The sequence below is a fragment of the Capra hircus genome, chromosome 26, assembly GCF_001704415.2.
Source record: "Capra hircus breed San Clemente chromosome 26, ASM170441v1, whole genome shotgun sequence".
NCBI lineage: Eukaryota > Metazoa > Chordata > Mammalia > Artiodactyla > Bovidae > Capra > Capra hircus.
This window is the reverse complement of record NC_030833.1, coordinates 13664140-13686090: the sequence shown is the minus strand read 5'-3', so window position 1 is coordinate 13686090 and position 21951 is coordinate 13664140. Positions and strand designations below refer to the sequence as shown.

At 39.2% G+C, this 21951-nt stretch overlaps 1 protein-coding gene across 3 annotated transcripts in view; it reads right to left on the bottom strand.

The window, feature by feature from the left end:
* RAB11FIP2 (RAB11 family interacting protein 2) overlaps positions 1–21725 on the bottom strand; it is a 43344-nt gene extending 21619 nt beyond the window's left edge. The window contains exons 1-4 of one of the 3 annotated variants that reach the window (XM_005698524.3): positions 20741–21388; positions 14774–15216; positions 13602–14067; positions 11666–12620 (exon numbers count right to left, since the gene is read on the bottom strand). In XM_005698524.3, the coding sequence (XP_005698581.1) occupies positions 12554–12620; positions 13602–14067; positions 14774–15216; positions 20741–21093 (1329 nt within the window). In that variant the 5' untranslated portion in view covers positions 21094–21388 and the 3' untranslated portion in view covers positions 11666–12553. Of the gene's footprint in view, positions 1–11665; positions 12621–13601; positions 14068–14773; positions 15217–20740 lie in introns of those variants that run through there. The other 2 variants (XM_018041426.1, XM_005698523.3) reach the window with 2 other exon arrangements.

The window sequence follows — 21951 nt, the reverse complement described above, 5'->3', positions numbered from 1 at the left end:
GCTTTAAGGTAAAGCCACAGCTTAGATATTTATCCTGCACTGTTATTAGTGTTATGTAATAATTTCTGAACACAGGATTATACACTGCCTTCAAAGTCATAAGTTTTCTACTTAAATAGGGAATACTTTTACTTAATTTCAATGTGGTATACCGTTTATTTCATCAAAGATTATTACTGAACATACACATTGCAAAGAATTTTTATGTCTATTTCTTTTTACCAAATGTATGTTCTTTATCAGTCAGTGAAAAACATGAGCTCCTAAGTTTTTTTTATTTATGATTTATGATTTTTAAAGCTGAGAATATAGTTACTTGTAAATAATTTAACTTATTTAGAGCAATTATTACTGATTCTATAGATGCTTTGTAGTAAGACCATAGCAAGAGCTACCATTTCCAGCTTTACCATGTGGCAAACCTACCTTTAGCACTTTATGGTGCCTTACATCATGTAATTTCTTCTACACCACCAAGGCTGTTATCCCATTTTACAATGAGGCTTAGAAAAGCTAAGTACGGTCAGACACTATTCAACAGACTCAAATCCAGACCCGAGACCTAAATCTGACTTCTTGATACCTATCCTATACTCGCTTTAGGATATTCTACTATGACTATATTTATACTTTTACATAACACTGAAAAGTCCTCTGGTAGAAGTAGTTAATCAAATGTATCTTCTGAATCAAACATGAAGTTATATCTGGTATGATCTCCACTTTTAATTTATTTGGGGAATTTAATTTCTTTGAAAGTGAAAAAATCTACATGAAACAATATATTGTACACTTCAAGTAAACAAAACATGTGATTAACCTGAATATCCCCATTCCCACACCAGTCTCCATAACAAAGAGGCTGTTATCCTTAACGCAGAGCTGCTGCAGGGCACTCACTAATTGGCTCCTGGAAGCCTAAAGGAGCAAACGCACTTCCTCAGGAACCTACCAGGCAGGGAATGACAGACTGAGACTACGACTCCAACTGGAAAAGCAATGGTAAAATTACTGAGTAGTTAGCAGATAATTAAAGATAAAACAGTATATGGTCACTGTTATCAAACATTCTTTCAAAACGCATCTCATAATTTTTAAAATTAGCTTCCTTGCTATGTACTAAAAACTACTCTGTCTACTCATTCCCCGAGGTGAAAAATCTCGTTCAATGGTCAAGAACAAAAGTTCAAAGGCCTCTTCCTTGAAGAAGCATTTGCGAATCTCTAGCAAGCTCTTCCTCTCCCTTCTCACAACAAACCGTATTCAACACAGTTCACTCGGCCTGGATTACTGGTCACTGCTTACACGTCCCTCTCCCTAGCTTAGGAGGCTACTTGTAACCTATGAATCTCTTCTTCACTTATCCACCTCCAGCCCCCGTAGAGTTTTACAAATGAGTTTGAAATGACCTTTAAAAATTGGCAATTTGAATAAAGTTTTATTCTGGGTAAACTGACCCATGTAATTGCTATTAAGTAGTATTAGCGTTTTTGTCAGAAAGATATCTAAGCTTAAAATAAATATATAAAATACATAAAACATTTTTATTTGCTGTATACTATATTTAAAGTAGTTACATAACACTGTACTTTAATATTTCTATTGATTTGTATACATTTACGTTATAATTATTATCTGTTATATGATGTGTGTGTGCACACTCAGTCCACTAAGTCAAGCTGGACTGTCTGCGATCCCATGGACTGCAGCCCGCCAAGCTCCTCTGTCCATGCAATTGTCCAGGCGAGAATACTGCAGTTGGCTGCCATTTCCTCCTCCAGGGGATCTTCCTCACCCAGGATCGAACCCGCATCGCCTGCATCTCCTGCACTGTCAGGCAGAGTCTTTTCCACTCAGCCACCTGGGAAGCCTCTGTTACATAATACTGAACTGTATTTAGCATATCCAAGCAAAGATAAATAATTTATCTTTAAAATGTAAGTTCAAGGAGACAAATGTCAAATGTCTGAATCCTAATATTCTTAGAAATTAGCTAAATGCATATAAAGAAGATGATTTCCAAATCAAATTAATTGCTTTCTATCAATTCCAAATCAAATTAATTAATTTCTATCACCAGCAGCTATTTAAAACACTCTGGCCACAAGTAACACTACCACCACATGTTAAATATATAGAAACAGCACCTGTATTTAAAAAATTAAAGCTTTATTATTATGAAGGGTAACCACAGGTGATGTGGACACAGTAGTCCAAAAAGAAATGCTCTAAACATCGAAGCAGGAGGCCTACAAAAGTGGTGCCCAAAGAAGGGAAAAGCATAAAAGAAAGAAAAGTTGTTCTCTTAGTGAGAAACTGACAAAGGGATCCCAAGGGGGCAAGACTGGTACAGCCAAAGCCACTGGAGAGAAATGCATGTAGTAATAACAGTGTTAAGGTGAACAGACTTCAAATGCATCGAGTCCATAAGCAGTTATGGAAATGTGCATTCCTGAGTTCAAAGAAGCCAAAGTATTTTCCAGGTTTCAAAAACAAACTCTCATGAACTGTTATTAGGTTGATACTAACTTCCTTGTCTCCAATAACTCAAAATATGTAATTCGTATTCTCTAAAACCAAAATTCTAAAATAAACAGCATCGCATCAAAAACACAAAAAACTCAAACCTCTTCATCAAGACTGGAATGCCAAGTTTGATTCCAAGACTAAAGATCTGACATTGCTACCATACAGGTTTTACAGTACTGTGATTCATCAAATTTAAGACATTGATTAAAGACACATCACTGAAATGATCCTCCTCGTCTTTTCTCCTTTACCAGTTCCAGTTCCCCAACATTCCTCCCCTACACACACACAGGCAGAATGGTCAAATCCCATCTATGTTAGTCCAGAAATGTATCTCAGAGATGTCCCCTTCTTTCCATCTTCACTGCCAGTGACCTTTATCAAACTCTCACCTCAACAATCATGGTAACTTCCTAATTTGTTCTCTTGCTCCAAGGCCTCCTCCCTGCTGCGACTCCTGGCCCCAGGAAATCCCCATGCTACAGAATACCGAAGATATTACTCTGATGGTATCACAACCCAATTTAAAAATCTTTCATAGCACCCCAATGCTGATACAATGTCCAGTCCTTAGCATGGAATTTAGAGCTAATTTTTACGTGCCTGTTTTGATGAGCTCTTAGAGCAGGATTTGTATCTTAATAACCTCTGCTATCCTTATATACAGCAAATATGAAAATGAAAGTGTAGTTGCTCAGTCATGTCCGACTCTTTGCAACCCCATGGACTGTAGCCCACCAGGCTCCTCCTATATCCCAGGACGAGACATAGTTCTAGCTTATTCATCCAAATATAATGAAAACTGAAAACATCATTTGATTATGAGATCTGAAATTCGGAAAAAGTCATCCTGATGGACTTGAGCAGACAACACAGAGGAAGCAATGGAATGAATCAGAAGACCTGCAAGGACTTTCTTCATATTCTTAATCTTTAGAGTATAGCATGTTTCAATAAAGGCTTACAGACTGGGGGTTTTCTGAACCAGATCTCAACTCAAACCCCAACAATTTCAAATTTACATAGGAAATAATTAGACCAAGTATCTGAAATTGAGACCATCTAATCTCAGACTTAAAGGTACCCTAAGAGCATGATGGGATGGACCCTTGCGTATTATGTAAAAACTGAACTGATGAAGGACAGTCCTCTCTGCCCTAGATCCTGACTGCTTTAAAGTGGTCAAAGAAAGTGGACTGCCCATTTGGAACAGGCAGTTTTAGTCAACAGCCCTTAGGTGAAAAATAAACATAATATAGTCTAAATTTAGAGCCTGGGGGGCTACAGTCCATGGGATCGCAAAAAGCCGGACACGTATAAGCGACTATACACAGCGCAAAGTACGAATCATAGAAGTTATGTCCTTCCAACGTATTGTTCTCAAAGTTCATTAACGGCAATTAATGAAATTATTAATCTATATGTAACAAGCTTCCTTGCTTGTTGATTTTACAAAGAAATAATTATCTCAAATTCTATCTTAAAGCAAAATATTTATATATTGATTTATAAAAATTAGTGCATTAAGGTCACTAGAATATAATCTTAATATTTTCCTATCAGAAACTTCAAGACTTACATTCTACATCTTGTATTTGATCATATCATAACAACCTGTTCTCTTTAACTATTGGACTCGCTATGTGTTATCCTGTGTCCAGTGCCTAAGAGCTCGTTAATTACCTAAACTATATCTCCATAGGTCTTGTTAATTACCCGTCTCCTGTCTCAGAGGACCTTGTTAATAACTTGCACAGTCTCTCTAAAGAGGTCCTAACAACACATTAAAATTAAAGATGCTTTTCTTTTAGCACCTGTCAAGTGCTGTAAATTGAGAAATTTTCACATCAGTTTATTAGCCTACAGTAGTTTTTATGGATTTTTTTTTTCTTTTGGCTTGTTTTCTTTTCTCAACAGATTCTCTGTGTATCTCAATCTCTCAGCTCAAAATAATAATAACTTAGCAAAGTTTGTCCTTTTCTGTCAGGGCTTTTTTTGTTTTCAATTTTGAAGTCTATAAATATCAATTTGCATTAGTAAGTTAGCAAAAGGACAGCATGGTTGGTATCTTCAAATTAACCCATTGGGAGATGTACCAATTAATGAGAGCTATTATAATGAGTATTAGGATGACAAAGGGTAAAAAAGTTTCAAGTCGTATCTGGGGAGTTAAGCATAAAAGTTCTAGTTAGTGTTAAGGGAACTAATCACATCACATATTTCAGGCTCCCAGTCATCCCTTCATTAGTTACATTCTGTAAATCCCTGGGCACTAATGGATTAATGGCTCTAAAAATCATCTCAAAAGTTTTTGTTTTCTGTCTCATAAATGAAGCTACAAATTGTCAGCTGTGTAAAAAAGATTTATAGGCTGCCATGAATAACAGGCAGATTATCTTTAACATTAGACAAATATGGACAAAGAGTAAACACTGCTATTAAAACAAACCTTATGTGGGGTGAGGTTTATTAAACCAAAGACTGTGCTTTAAATTTAAATAGGAAAAAAAAATGTAAGGAAAATTATAAAAATGATGGCTTTAAAGCTATGAATAAGGTCTTTTCTTTAGGATGATTTGCTTACTATAACTTTGAAAAATAAATACATGTCTATTTTTTAATGGGCATATTATACAACTTCATAATAATCATTACATGCTCAAAAGCCTGTGGTGATTTTTGCTGTGAAAATTAGAAACATATTTAAATATGTACTCTAGGTAACTTTTTTTTTTTTTTTTTTGCAGCTTCTAAGAAAGGCGTGTTATAATCATCAAAGATACTGGAGAAGACCCTGATGCTGGGAAAGACTGAAGGGGAAGGGGACGACAGAGGATGAGATGGGTGGATGGCATCATCGACTCAATGGACATAAATTTGAGCAAACTCCAGGAGTCGGTGATGGACAAGGAGGCCTGGCGTGCTGCAGTCCATGGGGTCGTAAAGAGTTGGACACGACTGAGCGACTGAACTGAACTGATACTATTATGCAAAACTGTAAAGTTCGTATGATAAATATGACATCTTGATCTCAGACATTATGCACTGCCCTAAAAAATAACTGGCTTAAGTTCAGAGCTAAGAAGTGGACAGATTCTTCCACAGCAAATACTGCAAAGGGAAACAGGCACACACACAAGGATACTAGGAATGGCATTATACAGTACACCACTCAGTTGTCAGAGCACAACTAAGAGTCTGTTTACATGGTTTTCACAACTACAGTAAGGCAGAAAATAATGAAGGGAAAGCAGGTTCGTTGTGCAGGTCTTAAAGAGGATGTTCCCAAAACAAAATTCTCTGGTAAAAATATCTCCCATAAGGTCTTGCTCGTCAATGAGCTACCTCTAACCTCAAACAGCACTAGCTCATCCTACAGAGTAGGCTTATGTTCTTGACTATATATTTCTTTAATTTCAGAATAAGACATACACTACAAATTTTTTCCTTGTATGAATGACTTCCCTTAACCAGGAGGAATTCTTCAGTCCTAAACTGGAACCTCAGAAGAATACACATCACAAATCGAGGTTCTCTTCAATTTCTTACAGGTAGCGTACAAACACAAGCATGTTTTTTAAATGTTGTTCATCACGACTGATGCCTAGGTGTCACCTGAATCCTAAAAATCAATCCATCCACAGATGCCATAAATACTCAACAGTCAGACCTTTCTGCTTGCTCTTCAATGCCTACTACAATTTAGTTGTTTCTTAGCCATTCAACCAAATATATACTCCTCTCCACATCCCTGTTTCAGTTAAGCTGATCTCCTCACTGATCCCTCTACTTACTTAGGGCCCTGCAGACAAAGCTAACATGACTAAACTGTCTCTTCAACTATGAGTTCACCAGCACAACTCCTGATTCCTGTTCATATGTAAGTATTTACTGAACTTTTATGCAATAGACGATGTAATTCAGATCAACAATTTTTAAGCCTGAGAATCAGCAGGAAGTCTTTTTTTCTAACACTGACTTTTATTTCTGGGCTTACCCACTGAAGATTCTAATTTAGCCTTGCAGTAGGACTCCAACTAAGATTTAAGCAGAACAAAACAAAAACACCCCAGGTGCTCCTGACGGTCAGCACTGAGGACGAGCAGTGATCTCGGTGCTGCGCGCACGTGCTCAGTCGTGTCTGACTCTCTGTGACCCCACGGACTGCTGCCCGCGGGCTTCTCCGTCCCTGGGGTTTTCCAGGCAAGAATACTGGAGTGGGTTACCATTTCCTTCTCCAGGGCATCTTCCCGATCCAGGGATCTAACCTGCCTCTCCTGCACTGGCAGGCGGATTCTTTACCACTGAGCCATCTGGAAAGCCCCTGGGTGCTGCAGGCACCCCCAAAAGAAGATACAGCACAACTGTTCAGTAGTTTACACAGGTTAGTCGGGAAAACTAAAACCGAGACAGAATAAACAGTGTTCGGCAATTACATTCTATATCAGAATTCCACAGAAGGGAACACTATGTTATCAATCAAGATAGGATTAAACAGTTTTCAACATCAAGGATAGTCTGAGGACACTCAGAGACGAGTGAAGAGTGCATTCCACAGCTGAGCCAAGGAACAGAACGGGCAGGCTTAGAGACCTCAGGGTAGAGAGGTGCAATAAAGAAATGAACCCACCTGGAACAGAAAGGTGAAGTACAGTAAAAGAAAAGCTCAATAGTTAAGAAAAGCCTAAAACACAGTAATTCTTGACTATCAGAAACAGAAGTTTGGATCTGGTGTTGCAAACCAGTGACGCTGAAAGTGTTTTGAATTAGGCTTCCTTAAACAGAACAAGTAGAGAAGGAAATGGCAACCCACTCCAGTGTTCTTGCCTGGAGAATCCCAGGGACGGGGGGAGCCTGGTGGGCTGCCGTCTATGGGGTCGCACAGAGTCGGACACGACTGAAGCGACTTAGTAGTAACAGTAGTAAACAGAAGAAGCATTATGACCTAAATTCTAAATAATGATGCTACTTGCTGTAATACATAAATGCAAACATCACAGTAATTTAATATTCTGAAAATTTATTATTCACAATGAGGTTCAGCAGTTGTTGTTGTTTATGAGGTGGCCTTCTACATGCATTCAGGGACCCTATCTATGGCTCTCCAAAGACCTCCATCTAGTTAGTACAGGTTCAGCAGATTATCTGTGTAAAAGGTCAAGTAATAAATATTTTTGACTTTGTGGGTCATACAGTCTCTGTCATAACTACTCAACTCTACTATTACAGCACAAAAGCATCCATAAACAAATGCGCAAGCTGCAGTCCAATAAGACCTTATTTCCAAAAAACAGGCAGCAAGCCAGATTTAGCTCACAAGCCTAGTTTGCCAACCTTCTGTCCAGGGTATGGTGGAAGCAAGGAATATGGAGGGCTGTATAGGAGGTTTTCATGGACTAGCCCTAAAACTGGTATACAACCACCCCCCTGGTATCTGTAGGGTATTGGTTCTAAGACTCCAGATTATTCCACTCTCTAGATGTTCAAACCTCTTATATAAAAATGCCCAGTATTTGCATGTAACCTACACACATCCTTCCTGTATAGTTTAAATTATCTCTAGATTACTTATAACACTCAACACAATGTTAAGTGCTATGTGAATAGTTGTAAATACTGTGTAAATGGCTGCCAGCAAGCAGCAAGTTCAAGTTTTACTTTCTGGAACTTTCTAGAATTTTTTCCCCCAAATATTTTTGACCCGAGATTGCTCGATTCCATGGATGCAAACCCAGGGATATGGAGGACAGACCATTCTTCTTTTCCACTAAGCCTTCAGTAAGCCAGAATTTGGTCACCTGTCCCCATCTAAGAGAACAGTCTAGCTGTGACTCTCTTCTTTAAAAAAAAAAAAAAAAAGGCAAAATCTGCTTTGGTGAACATACCTACCTATTTCCACTTTCCAGGGGGAAAATAGCCCAGTGTTGAAGAATTAGTCATGAACAAATTATTGAAAATGGTATAACAAACACTCAGGAATATTGGTTTTTGTAAAGTTAAATACTGCTGATACAAAAATATCACTATTTTTTTTTAAATTATTTAACTGTAGGGTTAATCACGTAACATTAGCTGATACTGATGCTGCTAAACCACCTGTGATTTGTAATTAAAAACAGGAGCAGCAGCAATTTTAAAACACAAACACCACCAATAGTTAACTGATAAAACGTTCTTCTGGAAGCGATAAGAATTCCAGCTACATTTTCACATACACGTCTAGCAGGACTTCTACAGCACATCAAGTGTTAATCAGACTGTTATCCAGATTTCCTAGAGCTGGCATCCAGGACACACACACCACCGTGCACTCAAGCCCAGTACTCTTCTCTGGGTCTGCAGCTAAGCCATGTTTCTTAACTGGCTGCACTCAGGCTAGGCCATGACTGAACACTGCCCAATGGAACACCAGCGGAACAAGTAATGGGCACCACTGCCAGGCCTGGCACATGAAGACATCCACGTGATCCTCCACTCTTTTTCTCTGCTGCACAGCCTTGGGGGATGCACATTAAACAGCAGTATTACAAAGGAAGGAGCCTGGTTCCTGAGCAACCGTGTGGAGCCAAGAAACAGGATGGAACAAAGCATTCACGTGTCACGATAAGGAGGGATAAACTTTTACTGGAACAAGCCAATGAGATCTAAGGTTGTTTATTGCAGCTGGTAATCTATCCTAACTATTGTAATACAGAATTCTTAACAAACTTCAGAAATGTGCCAGTCAGAATATGAATATTACATTTTAATAGTCCTTTAAGACTCATTTGGATTTCTAATCATCTCTTGTTGTTGTCTGATTCTTTTGCATCCCCGTGGACTGTAGCCCACCAGGCTGCTATGTCCATGGGATTTCCCAAGCAAGAATACTGGAGTGGAATCATGTTTAGTTGTAAATAAAAATACACACATCTCCATTTATGGATCTGTTGCTGGTCTATCAGAAAGACCTTCACAGGCCACACTGAGCTGGAAGCAGGGGGCTAAGGGGATGAGGGGATGATACTAGCATTTTAGGAAATGCATCTGCTATACCATATTCATTTATTCAAAACCTGCTTTCCAATACCTGCCACCTACTATTACGCTGGAGATTAAGGGTTAAAAGATGAATGAAAAGGAGGCTCTGTCATCATGTTGTTCATGGAGTTGAAAGGGGCAGAGTGGTCGGATTAGTGAACAGGGGGATGCCCACAGGAAGGCAGGCCTAGGGAAGACCAGGCTGCAGCATAAGAACAGTTACTTCTGTTCAGAGAAGTGGGCGTAGGTAAGAGGAAAGAGACTGAGAATTAGCAATTGCAGGGAAAGGGATTTCAAAGAGCCCTACTCTTTGTTGAAGTAACCCAACAAAGCTAGCTCACTTCCTCTCTGTTTTACCTACGACTATGGAATCTATTCCAAGAACAGAAGCAAAATGCAGTAACTTTTGTGATTACCAGCTGATTTCTTCAGCTCGACTTTACTTACAAACAAATAAAAACTCTAACTTTCAAGAAAGTGTTCCTTAGTACTTAGTACAATTTTTTTGGCATAAGGAAAATTCTCCAGTTGTGATCACACACATTATCCAGCCAGAGGGTAACAATATGGTTCCCACGTATCTGAGATTACAGGGAACCAGTTTACTCAAAGAACAAAATTCAGTTCCACACCTATGTATTTCAATCTTCACTTTGTTTGGCTTTCTCACAGACATCAGTCACAGGCATCCCGAAGACTCTGTAAAGAGATCTATTTAGCGTTACTGGGAAAAAAATAATTCACGGCATGTGTCGTAGTGATGCGAGTCTATAGTTTCAAAAGTGCATTTGGTTTAGATGTTAAGGTAAGAAATCGAAAATGTCCCATATAACTGAGGAATGCTACTGGAAGGAAAAACATGAACAGACCAAACTATCTTAACTATATCCTTCCTGACTCCACTTGAGACAAAGTTGCTTTCCAACAATTAGAACTGCACTATCTTCCTAGATCTATTTATAGTCAATCCTTCTACTAATTTACCTCTAAAAGACGCTTGCTCCTTGGAAGAGAAGCTATGACAAACCTAGACAGTGTATTAAAAAGAGACATCACTTTGCTGACAAAGGTCCGTACAGTCAAAACTGATTTTTCCAGTAGTCATGTACAACGTGACAGTTGGTCCATAAAGATGGCTGAGTGCTGAAGAATTGATGCTTTTGAATTATGGTGCTGGAGAAGAGTCTTTAGAGTCCCTTGAACTGCAAGGAGATCAAACCAGTCCATCCTAAAGGAAATCAGTCCTGAATATTCATTGGAAGGATTGATGCTGAAGCTGAAGCTCCAATACTTTGGCCACATGATGCAAAGAGCTGACTCATTGGAAAAGACCCTGATACTGAGAAAGACTGAAGCAAAAGAAGGGGGCGGCAGAGGGTGAGATGAGTAGATGGCATCACTGACCCAAAGGACATGAATTTGAGGAAGCTACAGGAGTTAGCAGAGGACAGAGGAACGTGGTGGGCTACAGTCCACGGGGTCACAAAGAATTGGACATGACTTAGTGACGAAACAACAACAAACCCCTTTACCGCAAATGTTTTCCATTTACCACAAAGATGGTTTGTGACATAAAAAGAGTAACTTTGAAGGAATCTACACGTTTCTGTCTTCATAGTTGGCATCTTATGAGTATGAAGAAGAGAAAATTTTTAAATGAAAAAAACCTATTGTTTTTTCACTACTTGCAATCATTTTACACATGTATCATCTTGCTGTTGTTCAGTCACCAGTTGTGTCTGACTCTTGCAATCCCATGGACTGCAGCATAACAGGCTTCCCTGTCCTTAACTATCTCTCAAGAGTTTGTCCATTGAGTCGGTGATGCCATTCAACCATCTCAACCTCTACTGTCCCTTCTCCTCCTGCCCTCAGTCTTTCCCAGCATCTGAGTCTTTTCCAAAGAGACAGCTCTTCACATCAGGTGGCCAAAGTACTGGAGCTTCAGCACGAGTCCTTCCAGTGAATATTCAGGGTTGATTTCCTTTAGGATTACAACTCTAATTTTGATAGACACCGCATTAATACTGAAGTAACCCAAAACAAAGCAAAACGCCACACTCACTTTTAAAACATTGATTTTTAAGTTCATGTAAATAGACAAGTATAAGGCAATTAAAAATTTGAGGACACCTATTTTTCCACATACTGCCATAATTTAAAAATCATTTTCCTACCATGTCCCATTGTTTTCACTTTTATTTGACTCTAAAATTATGTAAATTACCCAGTCTCTAAGTTATCTCAGATAGTTCTTGGCAATAACTTTGTCCAAAAAAAGTTCAGTTGAGGGAGAAAAAAGGAACTACATTTCTATTTACCTCTGTAGTTTCTAACGCAATATGTGAAGTACAGCATGTAAAATAAAAAAATGAAATGTTTGAGAACAGCATATCAAAACCATGGACTTCTCAATAAAATATTAATACCATATGATAAAAACATATTTCTTTGAAGTATAGTCTATAAAGAAAAAACTGAACAATACTTTCCAAAGCTACAGTGAATACCCATTTATTTTGATAAAAGAAGACAAAAGAAATACTAGCTTTCCCTGGAAAACTCTAAATGCATGTTTTAAGAGATCAGAAGACAGGCAGGAGATCACAAGCCTAAAAGGGCGATTATTAGCACTATTTTCTGTTTACAGTGGGACAAAACAAAGCAACATTCTTGAACAAAATATGACACGGCACTATATAAAACATAACAGCAACCACTGTTTATGGGTTCCCTATTTGGGGCCTGGCTTTATGCCACGTACTTTATCATTTATCGTCCCCCAATCCTACTGAGAACGTCTCATTTTCCTTATTTCAAAGACAGAGATGTGGAAGTTGAGAGAGGTCACAGAGCCACTGAAGAGGTTTCTCACTGGAGTCTGACCACCATATGTTCTTGCCTCAGGAACGTCTATGTTTTACGGCAAACAGTCTACCATGCTCCTCCATGATAGCTGCACAAGATTCCAATAGATCCATCTTATTTTTTGCTTGAGGTTTCCTTAGTCAGCTATTCCACCATTCACTTCTGCAAAATGCATCATCTTACTTAAGCCATACAGTTCCAATCTGTACTAAGGAATTAGAAAAGCACTATTAACATAACTAAAAACTCAAGGACTCTGACAGTCTAAACCTTATCATGATAGATTATTTCTATAAGTCATCATTACAGATACTCTGTGATGTATTTATAGTACCCCCAAGGTTCACTGGATTCCAATAAACATTACTCCAAATAGCCATTTAAGAAGGATGCATGTGCATGCTAAGTCGCTTCAGTCATGTTCAACTCTTTGTGACCCTACTGGCAGTAGCCTGCCAGGCTCCTCTGTTCACAGAATTTTCCAGGCCAAAAAGCGTTGAGTGGGCTGCCACGCCCTCCTCCAGGGTATCTTCCAGACCCAGGGACTGAACCCACATCTCTTCAGTCTCCTGCACTGGCAGGAGCATCCTTTACCACATCCTTGCCCCTGGGAAGCCCTTAATAAGGACAGTCATCACCTACAAAGAAACCCACGGGCTTCCGAGGATACAGAAACATGACAGGCTTCAAGTCCATGGGGTCACAAACAGTTAGACAAGATTGAGCAACTAACATTTTCACAAAAACCATTAATACTTAACTTAAGCCAGTATTTCTTAAAGAATAGTCCATAGGCTGCTACTGGTGCACAACCAATCAATGAAAAATAACATCTAGAAACCCAACTCATCACTTAAGATTTCTGGCTTGAATTAGCACCCACTGGTGATTCCTTCTCACCACACCTCATCAAAAGCTACGTAGTTTTCTCCATAAGTTTCTGAGAGTTTCTGGCCAGCGTTAAGTAGAAAGAAATATAATGCGGTGGGGATTAAGAATCTTTTATCCTTCTAAGATAAAAAGTTCAGTTCCAAAGATGTACACACCGCCTGGCTCCAAAATTAATTATGAAAACAAGATTAGCATTTTTCTCAAATGAAGTGAAAGGAATTTAAAAAGGATATTTGATACTTTCAAGTAGAATATTTTCCAAAATAGCACAACTTCCCCACATTTAAGCTTACCTTGAAGATGGCATAATATTTGAAGCCCTGAATTTTGTTGTAAACGGATTAGTTGACTCATAATCAAAATAGTCCTGCCGATGTTCACTAAACGCATTAGGTGATTTCAAGTCACAAGGGCTATCGGCTCCCCCGTTGTTAAGTTTATCAGATCGTCTGTCTTTTTTTCCAGTCACTCTTTCAAAGAGGCTGACTTTCTCCCTTTTTTCTCTCTTGTTTTCTTTTCTTACTTCAATTGATTTTGAAAATAAATTCACGCTGCTGTCCCATGATTCACTGCTTTCTTCAAATGGATTTTTCTTCCTTGGCAGTGTTGCAAATTTTTGGGGTAATGAAGCAGTCACATTTGTAAATGGGTCATTTTGTCTTCCGAAAGACGATTCACCTTCATCCACACTGCTGTCAGGCTGGTTCATTTTAGAAGTATCAAAGCTTAATGTTCTTCTGTGTGGAGATTTGAGACTTCCTGCAAACAATTTTGTAGTTAGTACATAATCAGTGACACATTATATCACACTATTTGACACATCCTGTGTGCATACTGCTGGTTTTAGAATGAGAGCAATTAGCTATTTAAAGATATTAACCTTTTAAAATAAGCAAGGAAAACAATCTTAAAATGCTAAGGTACAGCAGTATGTAGGCTAATAACAATTAGTATATTGCTGGACTATTAGTAACTTACTCAGCTCAGAACGAAACAATCACATAAACAAATTATAATGCCAAAACTAAAGGTTCTGCTCAGCATTATAGTGCTATAGAAATTCTCACTGTTTTTTCATCAGTAGTATTAAGTTTACTTTCTTACTTCTGAACAATAAGATTCTTTTTTAGGAAAATTCTGATGAAATGGAATATTCATTTATGTTTCAGGCTTCTGAGACAGAAGAAATGACAGTTTAAAAAAAAAAAACAAACCAGGCCATGAAAAGAGACCAAGGCTCATCTAATTCTATAAATACAGTATTGAATTCAGACCAGCTCTGTCTTTAAACTTAACAATTTTCAGTATAGTAGGTACTCAATAAATATCTGATGACTAATTTAGAAAATGCTAGCAAGAAACCTCAATTTTTTACTAATTTTAGAAGTCAAACTTTAAAAATTAGGAAGGTAGTTCAGATCACGATCACACAGGATCAACCAGAAAGAACGCATACATCACTTACCACTTTCCGGAACTGCTCCAAAGGAATCTATCTGGCGGCCAAGAAGATGCGTTTGAGCAACGGTGCCAGACTTCAGCTTCTCCGAGCATATGTGGGCCCCAGTTAAATCAGACATTGAATGTGCTGAAGAGAGTCGCTGAGGACCCAAAAGGAAAGGCTTTTTTGGTTTAGATTTCATCTGTATTTCACTACTTGAAAATTCAGTATGGGCATCAGGCATGTGAGAACTTGGAATGATTGCAGAAGATGTATCAGAAAATGTCCCATCATTTTTTCTACCTTTCATCTTATCTTTTAATTTTGCAAAAGGAGATCTTGTTTTGTCCTTCATTGATAAGTCAAACATACTTGCTGTCATATTGTTCCTCATAAATTGAATATTGACCTTTATCTCACCCCTGTTTTTGGCTCTTTTTCCTTGTTTGGATTCTAATCTAAACCACCTTAAAGAGAAGGAAAAACTGGGTTGTAATATGTAATGAAGAGAGGATTATCGAGCTCTGTTGTACACAAATTGCTTTTTAGGTAAAGTTACTCTACATCAAGGCAGTCCAAGCACTGAAGGAGAAACTGTCGGCCAGAGTGTTTCTGGTTTGATTCATGGCTTCATTTAAAAAAACACGGAGGTCTCTGCCATGTATCACATGCAGAAGGAACCAGTCTTTTTTGCAAAGCTATTTAGACAACTTTTTCTTTCATGATCTGAAAATCACGCGTCAAAATTTCTTACCAATAATAGCTATTATGTTTCCTTCTAGTCCAAATGTGGCTCATGGCTGAAGAATATTTTTTAGCATTAAGACACTGAGGTAGAAACCCTGAAATAATTCATCAATACATACTATTTTTGAGCACCATAAAATAATAAATAAATAATAAAATAATATTCAGCCTCTGAGCCAAAATAGTTCTGTAAAAGCTATTAAAAGAATTTTGTTAACATGGGAGACTACTCCATACAGTTTGCTCATCATGAAAATTGCTTACGATGTAAATTGTGTGCGTGTGCACTAAGTCACTTCTGTCGTGTCTGACTCTGCCACGCCATGGACTGTTGCCCGACAGGCTCCTCTGTCCACGGAATTCTCCAGGCAAGAATACTGGAGTGGCTTGCCATGCCCTCCTCCAGAGGATCTTCCCCACTCAGGGATCGAAGCTGTGTTTCCTGCAGCTTCTGCATGGCAGGTGGATTCTTTACTGCTGAGCCAACGGGGAAGCCCAAAGTGTAATTTAGATTTATATAAAATGGGTCAAAGCCTCTTCCTGAATAAAATATGCAAAATAAGTAAAATGCAAGAAGTGACAAATGGTAATAAATCTTGTAAAGCATTTTTAAAGAAAAAAAGAAAGCTTAAGTGCTTCCTCTTAGAATCTCTGTTTCAATAACTTGCTACTGTGACTATGCCAAATAAAACTTATTTTAACTGGACCCAAAAGTTATGCTTTTAGTCACCTGAGTGAATTACACTGCCCATTTTCAAATGATGTGTAAAATGCAAAATTTATTTTGGTTTATTTACAGTATTTTTACCCATGAAAACTTCTCCAGTTGTTGGTGTCATAAACGGTCATTCTACAGGGCAAACAGCCAAAAAACTACAAACTCCAGCAGAGATAAGAGTCCCTACAATGTTTTCACATTACTTAAACAATGAAGAATAATATCCATTTCTGCAGACAGGTCATTATTTAAATACAGCTCTGCATGTGTTAAATTTTCTTAAATAACTCAGATCTAATTTTACAGAAGACACCAGAAGAAGCTACATTTACTATCAAGTGAGACACTATAGTTTCAAAGATCTTTCCAGGCAAAAGAAAACTGGCACATAATATGTATGTATGTATGTATGTGTGTGTGTGTGTGCGTGCGTGTATATACCAGCTACATCTTAGAAGGTAACATGCAAGTGAAATATTTTCAATTTAATCAGTTAAGATCTAGCTGCATCAAAACAAGCAACTTTTAAAAAACAGAAAGTCTTTTAACAGAAAGCCTTAACCTGAGACCCTAAATAGAGAAAACCCTTTATCTGAGGCAAATGGTGAAATGTGAAGACTCAGAGACTAGAAATAAAAAGTGACAGCAATAAACTCTGTGGAACAGAGAACCTTCAACAACACAAAGTTGAACACTCACAAAGCCTGAAAGCAAAGCAAGGTTATATACCCAATTATTAACTCACAGTTTTGGAAAACAGAGCATTTTCGGAGGCAGGGCGGTGGGGGGTGGGTCACGAATCCTTCTGATGGACAACCCATAAGAGATGCTCTGCTAATATTGCAGGTTATTCAGAAAATAGGAGAGTCCACTTTGCAAGAAAATGTGCCCCCTCCCCAAACAAAACAGAACCAAACACCACCACCAAGTATGTCAGATCTGTGTATGTAACAAAGCATAACAAATCTGAGGGGAAAAAAATCAATAACAGAATTTTAGTCCAAAATCCTTATTTCACAAAACAGGAAACTCAGGCACAGAGGCTAAGTAGCTTCTTAATGTCAGACTGGAGTCAACAAGGAAAACAGACTAAAGCTGACCAGTAACAGCTGCATGAAAATAGTAGTTCTTTTGTATTCAATGAACCACATCTATGTTAATAAGGTTAAACGCATACCAGGTTGTACATCACAGGACACTGTATTTAATCAGGAGACTCAATCACAAGGGCAACATAGGTTTTGTCTTGCCGGAGTGTAAGCTTCTTGAAGGCAATTTTCCCTGCACTAAAGAAATGCCCACTGAATTTTCACTTCTAGAGTGACATATCTCATATTTCATATTCTTAAAGCGACACCACTACAACTCTGCGGATGTCTGTGTGTATGCTGCACCGTTTCGTTCTCTGGTTAAGAAAAGCTGAAGATTTAGGTAAGCTTTAGTGGATAAAAGCAAGTCAGTGTTCGAATATAAACTCTTAACTACAGTGTTTTCCATCCTTCTTGACCAAAAAAAGTAAAACACACACAAAAAAAGCCCCAAGACCCAACAGCATAGAACTTTAACAAACATACCAACTTAAAATATAGGCATGACAAATAACTCTAGCTGCTTTGTTTGGAAAGTGATATAACAGGGAAGTCTTAATGAGACCTTCAAGAATCATTCCAGAGAGAGCACTTGTTTTCCCTGGCTTCTAAAAAGATAAAAGGAAGACACAGCATTTGAGGTTTAGTGGATTAATGCTGATTTTATTTTTTCACCTCTGGAGTGCTAGATTTAAACTGTATATGGCCTCTGTTCAATTTTTGAGTGGGCACAGGTCCATGTTCAAAAACCACCACACATGTGGGAACTATTCCCAAGCAATTGGTGCTGTGTGGTCAGAAATGGGACAAGATTGGCAGGAAGGGTGCCAAAGGCCAGGACGCAGGTGCACCACACAGCCGCACACACAAGTCCTAAAACCTGCATATGTTTGAGTCATACCTAACTTAGGGGCTCGGATGGTTATTACTGTTCATGAGCATTAAAAACAAACAAAAAAATCAACATCGCCCACTTCTGCTGTTAAAAAAAAAAATCAATCAATACAACATAACAGCATAAACAATTTACCATTCTATTATTAAGTACTGTACTGTTTTCTTAAATCTTGTGCCCGAACCAGCCCAGGTGCCCATTAAAACGGGAGATACAGAAAAGTTCTCTTTCCAGGTCCCACTCATCAAAGTGTTCTGGCTCAGGCCCTTTATCCCTCTCCTTGAAAGAAGGAAAAAAGCTTTTAATTTCAAGGTATAAAAATAAATCAAATGATACTTTTAGCCACCACACTTCTTTGCTTATCATGGAAGACAAGCTGTAAATCCTTGTCTTTAGTGTCAAGAGCAGAAAGTGTCACACCCAGCAGTTCCATGGGACTTCCAAATCAGCTGGTCGCCTTCATCACCCATACCCATTTTCTAAAAAGCACTTGGGAATCTGCTGACAAGGCTCAGCAATGTGCAGAATATTAAATATCTTTCTTGCAATACACCGGTAGCTCAAGTCTGTCTCTTACTGGGCCATATGTATAGTTGTGCTGCAAAAGGAAGCTATTAACTATATTAAAAACTAGAAATATTACAAATAAAGAGATCTCATCAAATATGTGGTCTCCATTTATCCACAAAGAAAATATTAGGGACTTAATAACCTGAAAATCACTTTGAATGCAATAACATCACAAGCGCTGTTGATAACATTTAAACGCATTTTCCTCCCCAAAAGTCCTAATCCGTTTTTTTTTAGTAGCCAATAGAGAATTTCTGTAGGGAGACAACGATATTAAGAGTATTGCTTACAGCCAAATTTATTGTAACTGTGATGCTGCCAAAGATGAGTAAAACAAGAAGAAACTTTAAAAGTGTATTCCATCTTCAGAATCCCTGGGTTCACAGTCGGGCCTACTTTCATTTGGAACATTTATATTTCAGAGAAGGCCTGCAGTATATCATTCATTAACGTTAAAAGTACTGTAAATGCAGTATCAAATTTGAAGATGCAATAAACTTAAAAAGTTTACATTCAAAACACTTCTAAATATTATTTAGTAAGGTCATCCAAAATTGGCAATTTGCAATAAATTAGTCAGTGATTATCCATTTTTCAGTTTAAATTTGATGAAGAACTCCTCAGAGGTAATTGAATGCTACTTCATAGGTATCAACCAGTATTATTAAAATCACTGATATATATTCAACTTTACACTTTATTTAAACCATTTTCTCTCCTTCTAAAATATTTTCATCTCTTCAGTTTCCTCTGGCATTCCTAGTATTACTTATCTCTCTACCCTTTACCTTACATATATTAAATCTTTAGGTCCTTAGGTAAAGACCTGATTAAAAAACATTTCCTCAATGAAAGTAAAAATTTCAATCAAGATAAGTTTGCAGGAAGGTAGGTACAAAAAAAACATGACATGGTTGTTTTAAAATATAAGAAAATAACATGATCTTCAAGAAACTTTTTAAAAGCATAAATAAATATCAGTTGTAACAGCAAAGCTATTTTTGAAATGTGACATCCCCTTATAAATTCAACCTATATTTTTCTACCATTACTTCCATCCACTTCAAACATTCTTTCAGACTAGAGTAATTATAAGTTTAAGAAAGGGGTATCACTCTCTCAGAAAACATACTGTTTTTCAATTTAAGCAATAATATCCTAGTTTTAACTTATATTATGGTTTTTTTAAGTTAGAATATATCTAACCCAAGTTTGGAAGTCATATTAAAAAGCCCATGTTTTTACTGAATATGTCATTTCATCATAAGAATTTAATCAGTTTCCAATCTGATAGCATTTAATACAGTCTAAACACACTGGCTTTGCAGAACTTTGAAGTAACTATGTTCAAGAATGAGGATGTCTATACATACTTTTAAACTTTTTTCTTTTAATATCTTTAAACTCCACCACGATGTACTGACCCTGAAATCTGAGCTAAAATAAAAGCCAACTCTGTTTACAATGCTGAAATAAAATATTGAGTTCTAAATTTGGTAATTCACCACTTGACAGCTTCAGAGTTCAACTACAAAATAAATTAAAAAAATATATATATATATATAGAAGAGGGCATATTGGCAGATTTACTTTTCTGATGTTCCATTTTCTGAAAATTGTAATATTTAAAGATTGTAATAATTTAAATTTATCAACAACACTGCGGCCCAGTCCTCTTATAAGTAGTGAAACCATGTTAATTTACTTAAAATCCTGCGCAATATATTCAATTATTGAAGAGGTTTACCTCAAACGAGAGTAATGATCATTAAAGACTCCACCTAAAAAAAAAATGTGTCTTCACAGGGGCTATTTTTACTTCAAATTTATGCAAATATGGTGCTTAAAACTGGGTCATATTTCAGTCCAAAAACCAATGCCCCAAGTAGACAAATAATTTCCAAGAACAGAAAATCCATTCAGATAATAGCTAAGCTCCCCCCCCCCAATTCAAAATAAATTACATAACTTACTCTGTTTTCCTTCTTTGTTTGTCCTCAAAGATGTCATTGAGATTGATGGCCACCTGCCCTAAAAACTTATCCAGACCCACCAGGGACCTGTGCATAACTATGAGGAAAAGGATGTATTTCTCTGGATTCCCCTGCATTAGCAGCCCAGGTAGCTCAAAAGAGGCCTCTTCCTTCCAGACTGGCTCAAGGGTTTTCTCAGCTACAGAGGTGGAGTACTTTTCCTTTCCCAGCTGAATTATAGTGTATGTGTCATTGGTGCCACTTTTGCCTTTTGGCTTAAGATCTTTGGCTTGGAGCACGGTGACCTGCACATGGGTCGGAAACCACTTTTGGGCTTGCTCGGAGAGCATCATTCTGTCCTTTTTCTCTGCACCGAGTTCACCAGCGCAGGAAGAGCCCCTCCCGCAGGGAGAGCCTGATGCCTAGATCACTGCATCCTAAGGGCACTTAACGGAGGCAGGCAAACTCACAGCTGCCCGACTCCCTCTAGGGCTGAGGTCCAAACGCCTGGCTGGGGCAGCCCGGGGGCACGGCTGTTCTGCGGTGCTGGTGGTGGGAAGGGGTCCCCTTTCCTCTGGAGAAGCACAGGGGCCCAGCATCACCCGGCCGCGCCGTCCAGGCCTCGCGTCCGCACCTCCACGCTCCGCCGCCCCGCCGCCTCGCCCCGGGACGGGCCCTCGGCAGCGGCGGGCGGCTCCCCGGCCTGCCGGGCACCGGAGGCCCGGCCGCCAAGGCCGCGGCGGAGGGCGGCGGAGGAAAGGAGTGCGCCCCCACGCCCTAATTCTCAGCCCCCGGCCTCCCGCCGGCCTCCTCGCAACCGGGCCGCCGGCCTCCCGCCTCCTCCGCGCCTCCCGCTCGCCCTGCGCGAGTCCGCGCGGGCCCAGCCGGGCTCCTCCTCCCGACCCCGGTAATACGAACCGCCGCCGGCTCGCGCGGCCTCGCTCCCTCTAGCAAACCTCTCCCTCCTCCTCCCCCGCGCCTCGGCTCCTCCTCTCGGGCGGGCGTGGGGGCGGGGGCCGATCGCCCGGGGCGGGGTGTGGTGGGGGGGCGGGAGTGGAGTGAGACCTGGGGAGGGGGGCCCCGGCTGCCTCGGCGCGAGAGGACCGCGGGGCGGCGGGCGGCGGGCTGCAGGGCGGTGGGCGCGCGGCTCGACCTCGCCGGGCCGGCGGCTCCTAGCACCGAGCGGGCGGCGCCGGCACCGGCACTTCCGG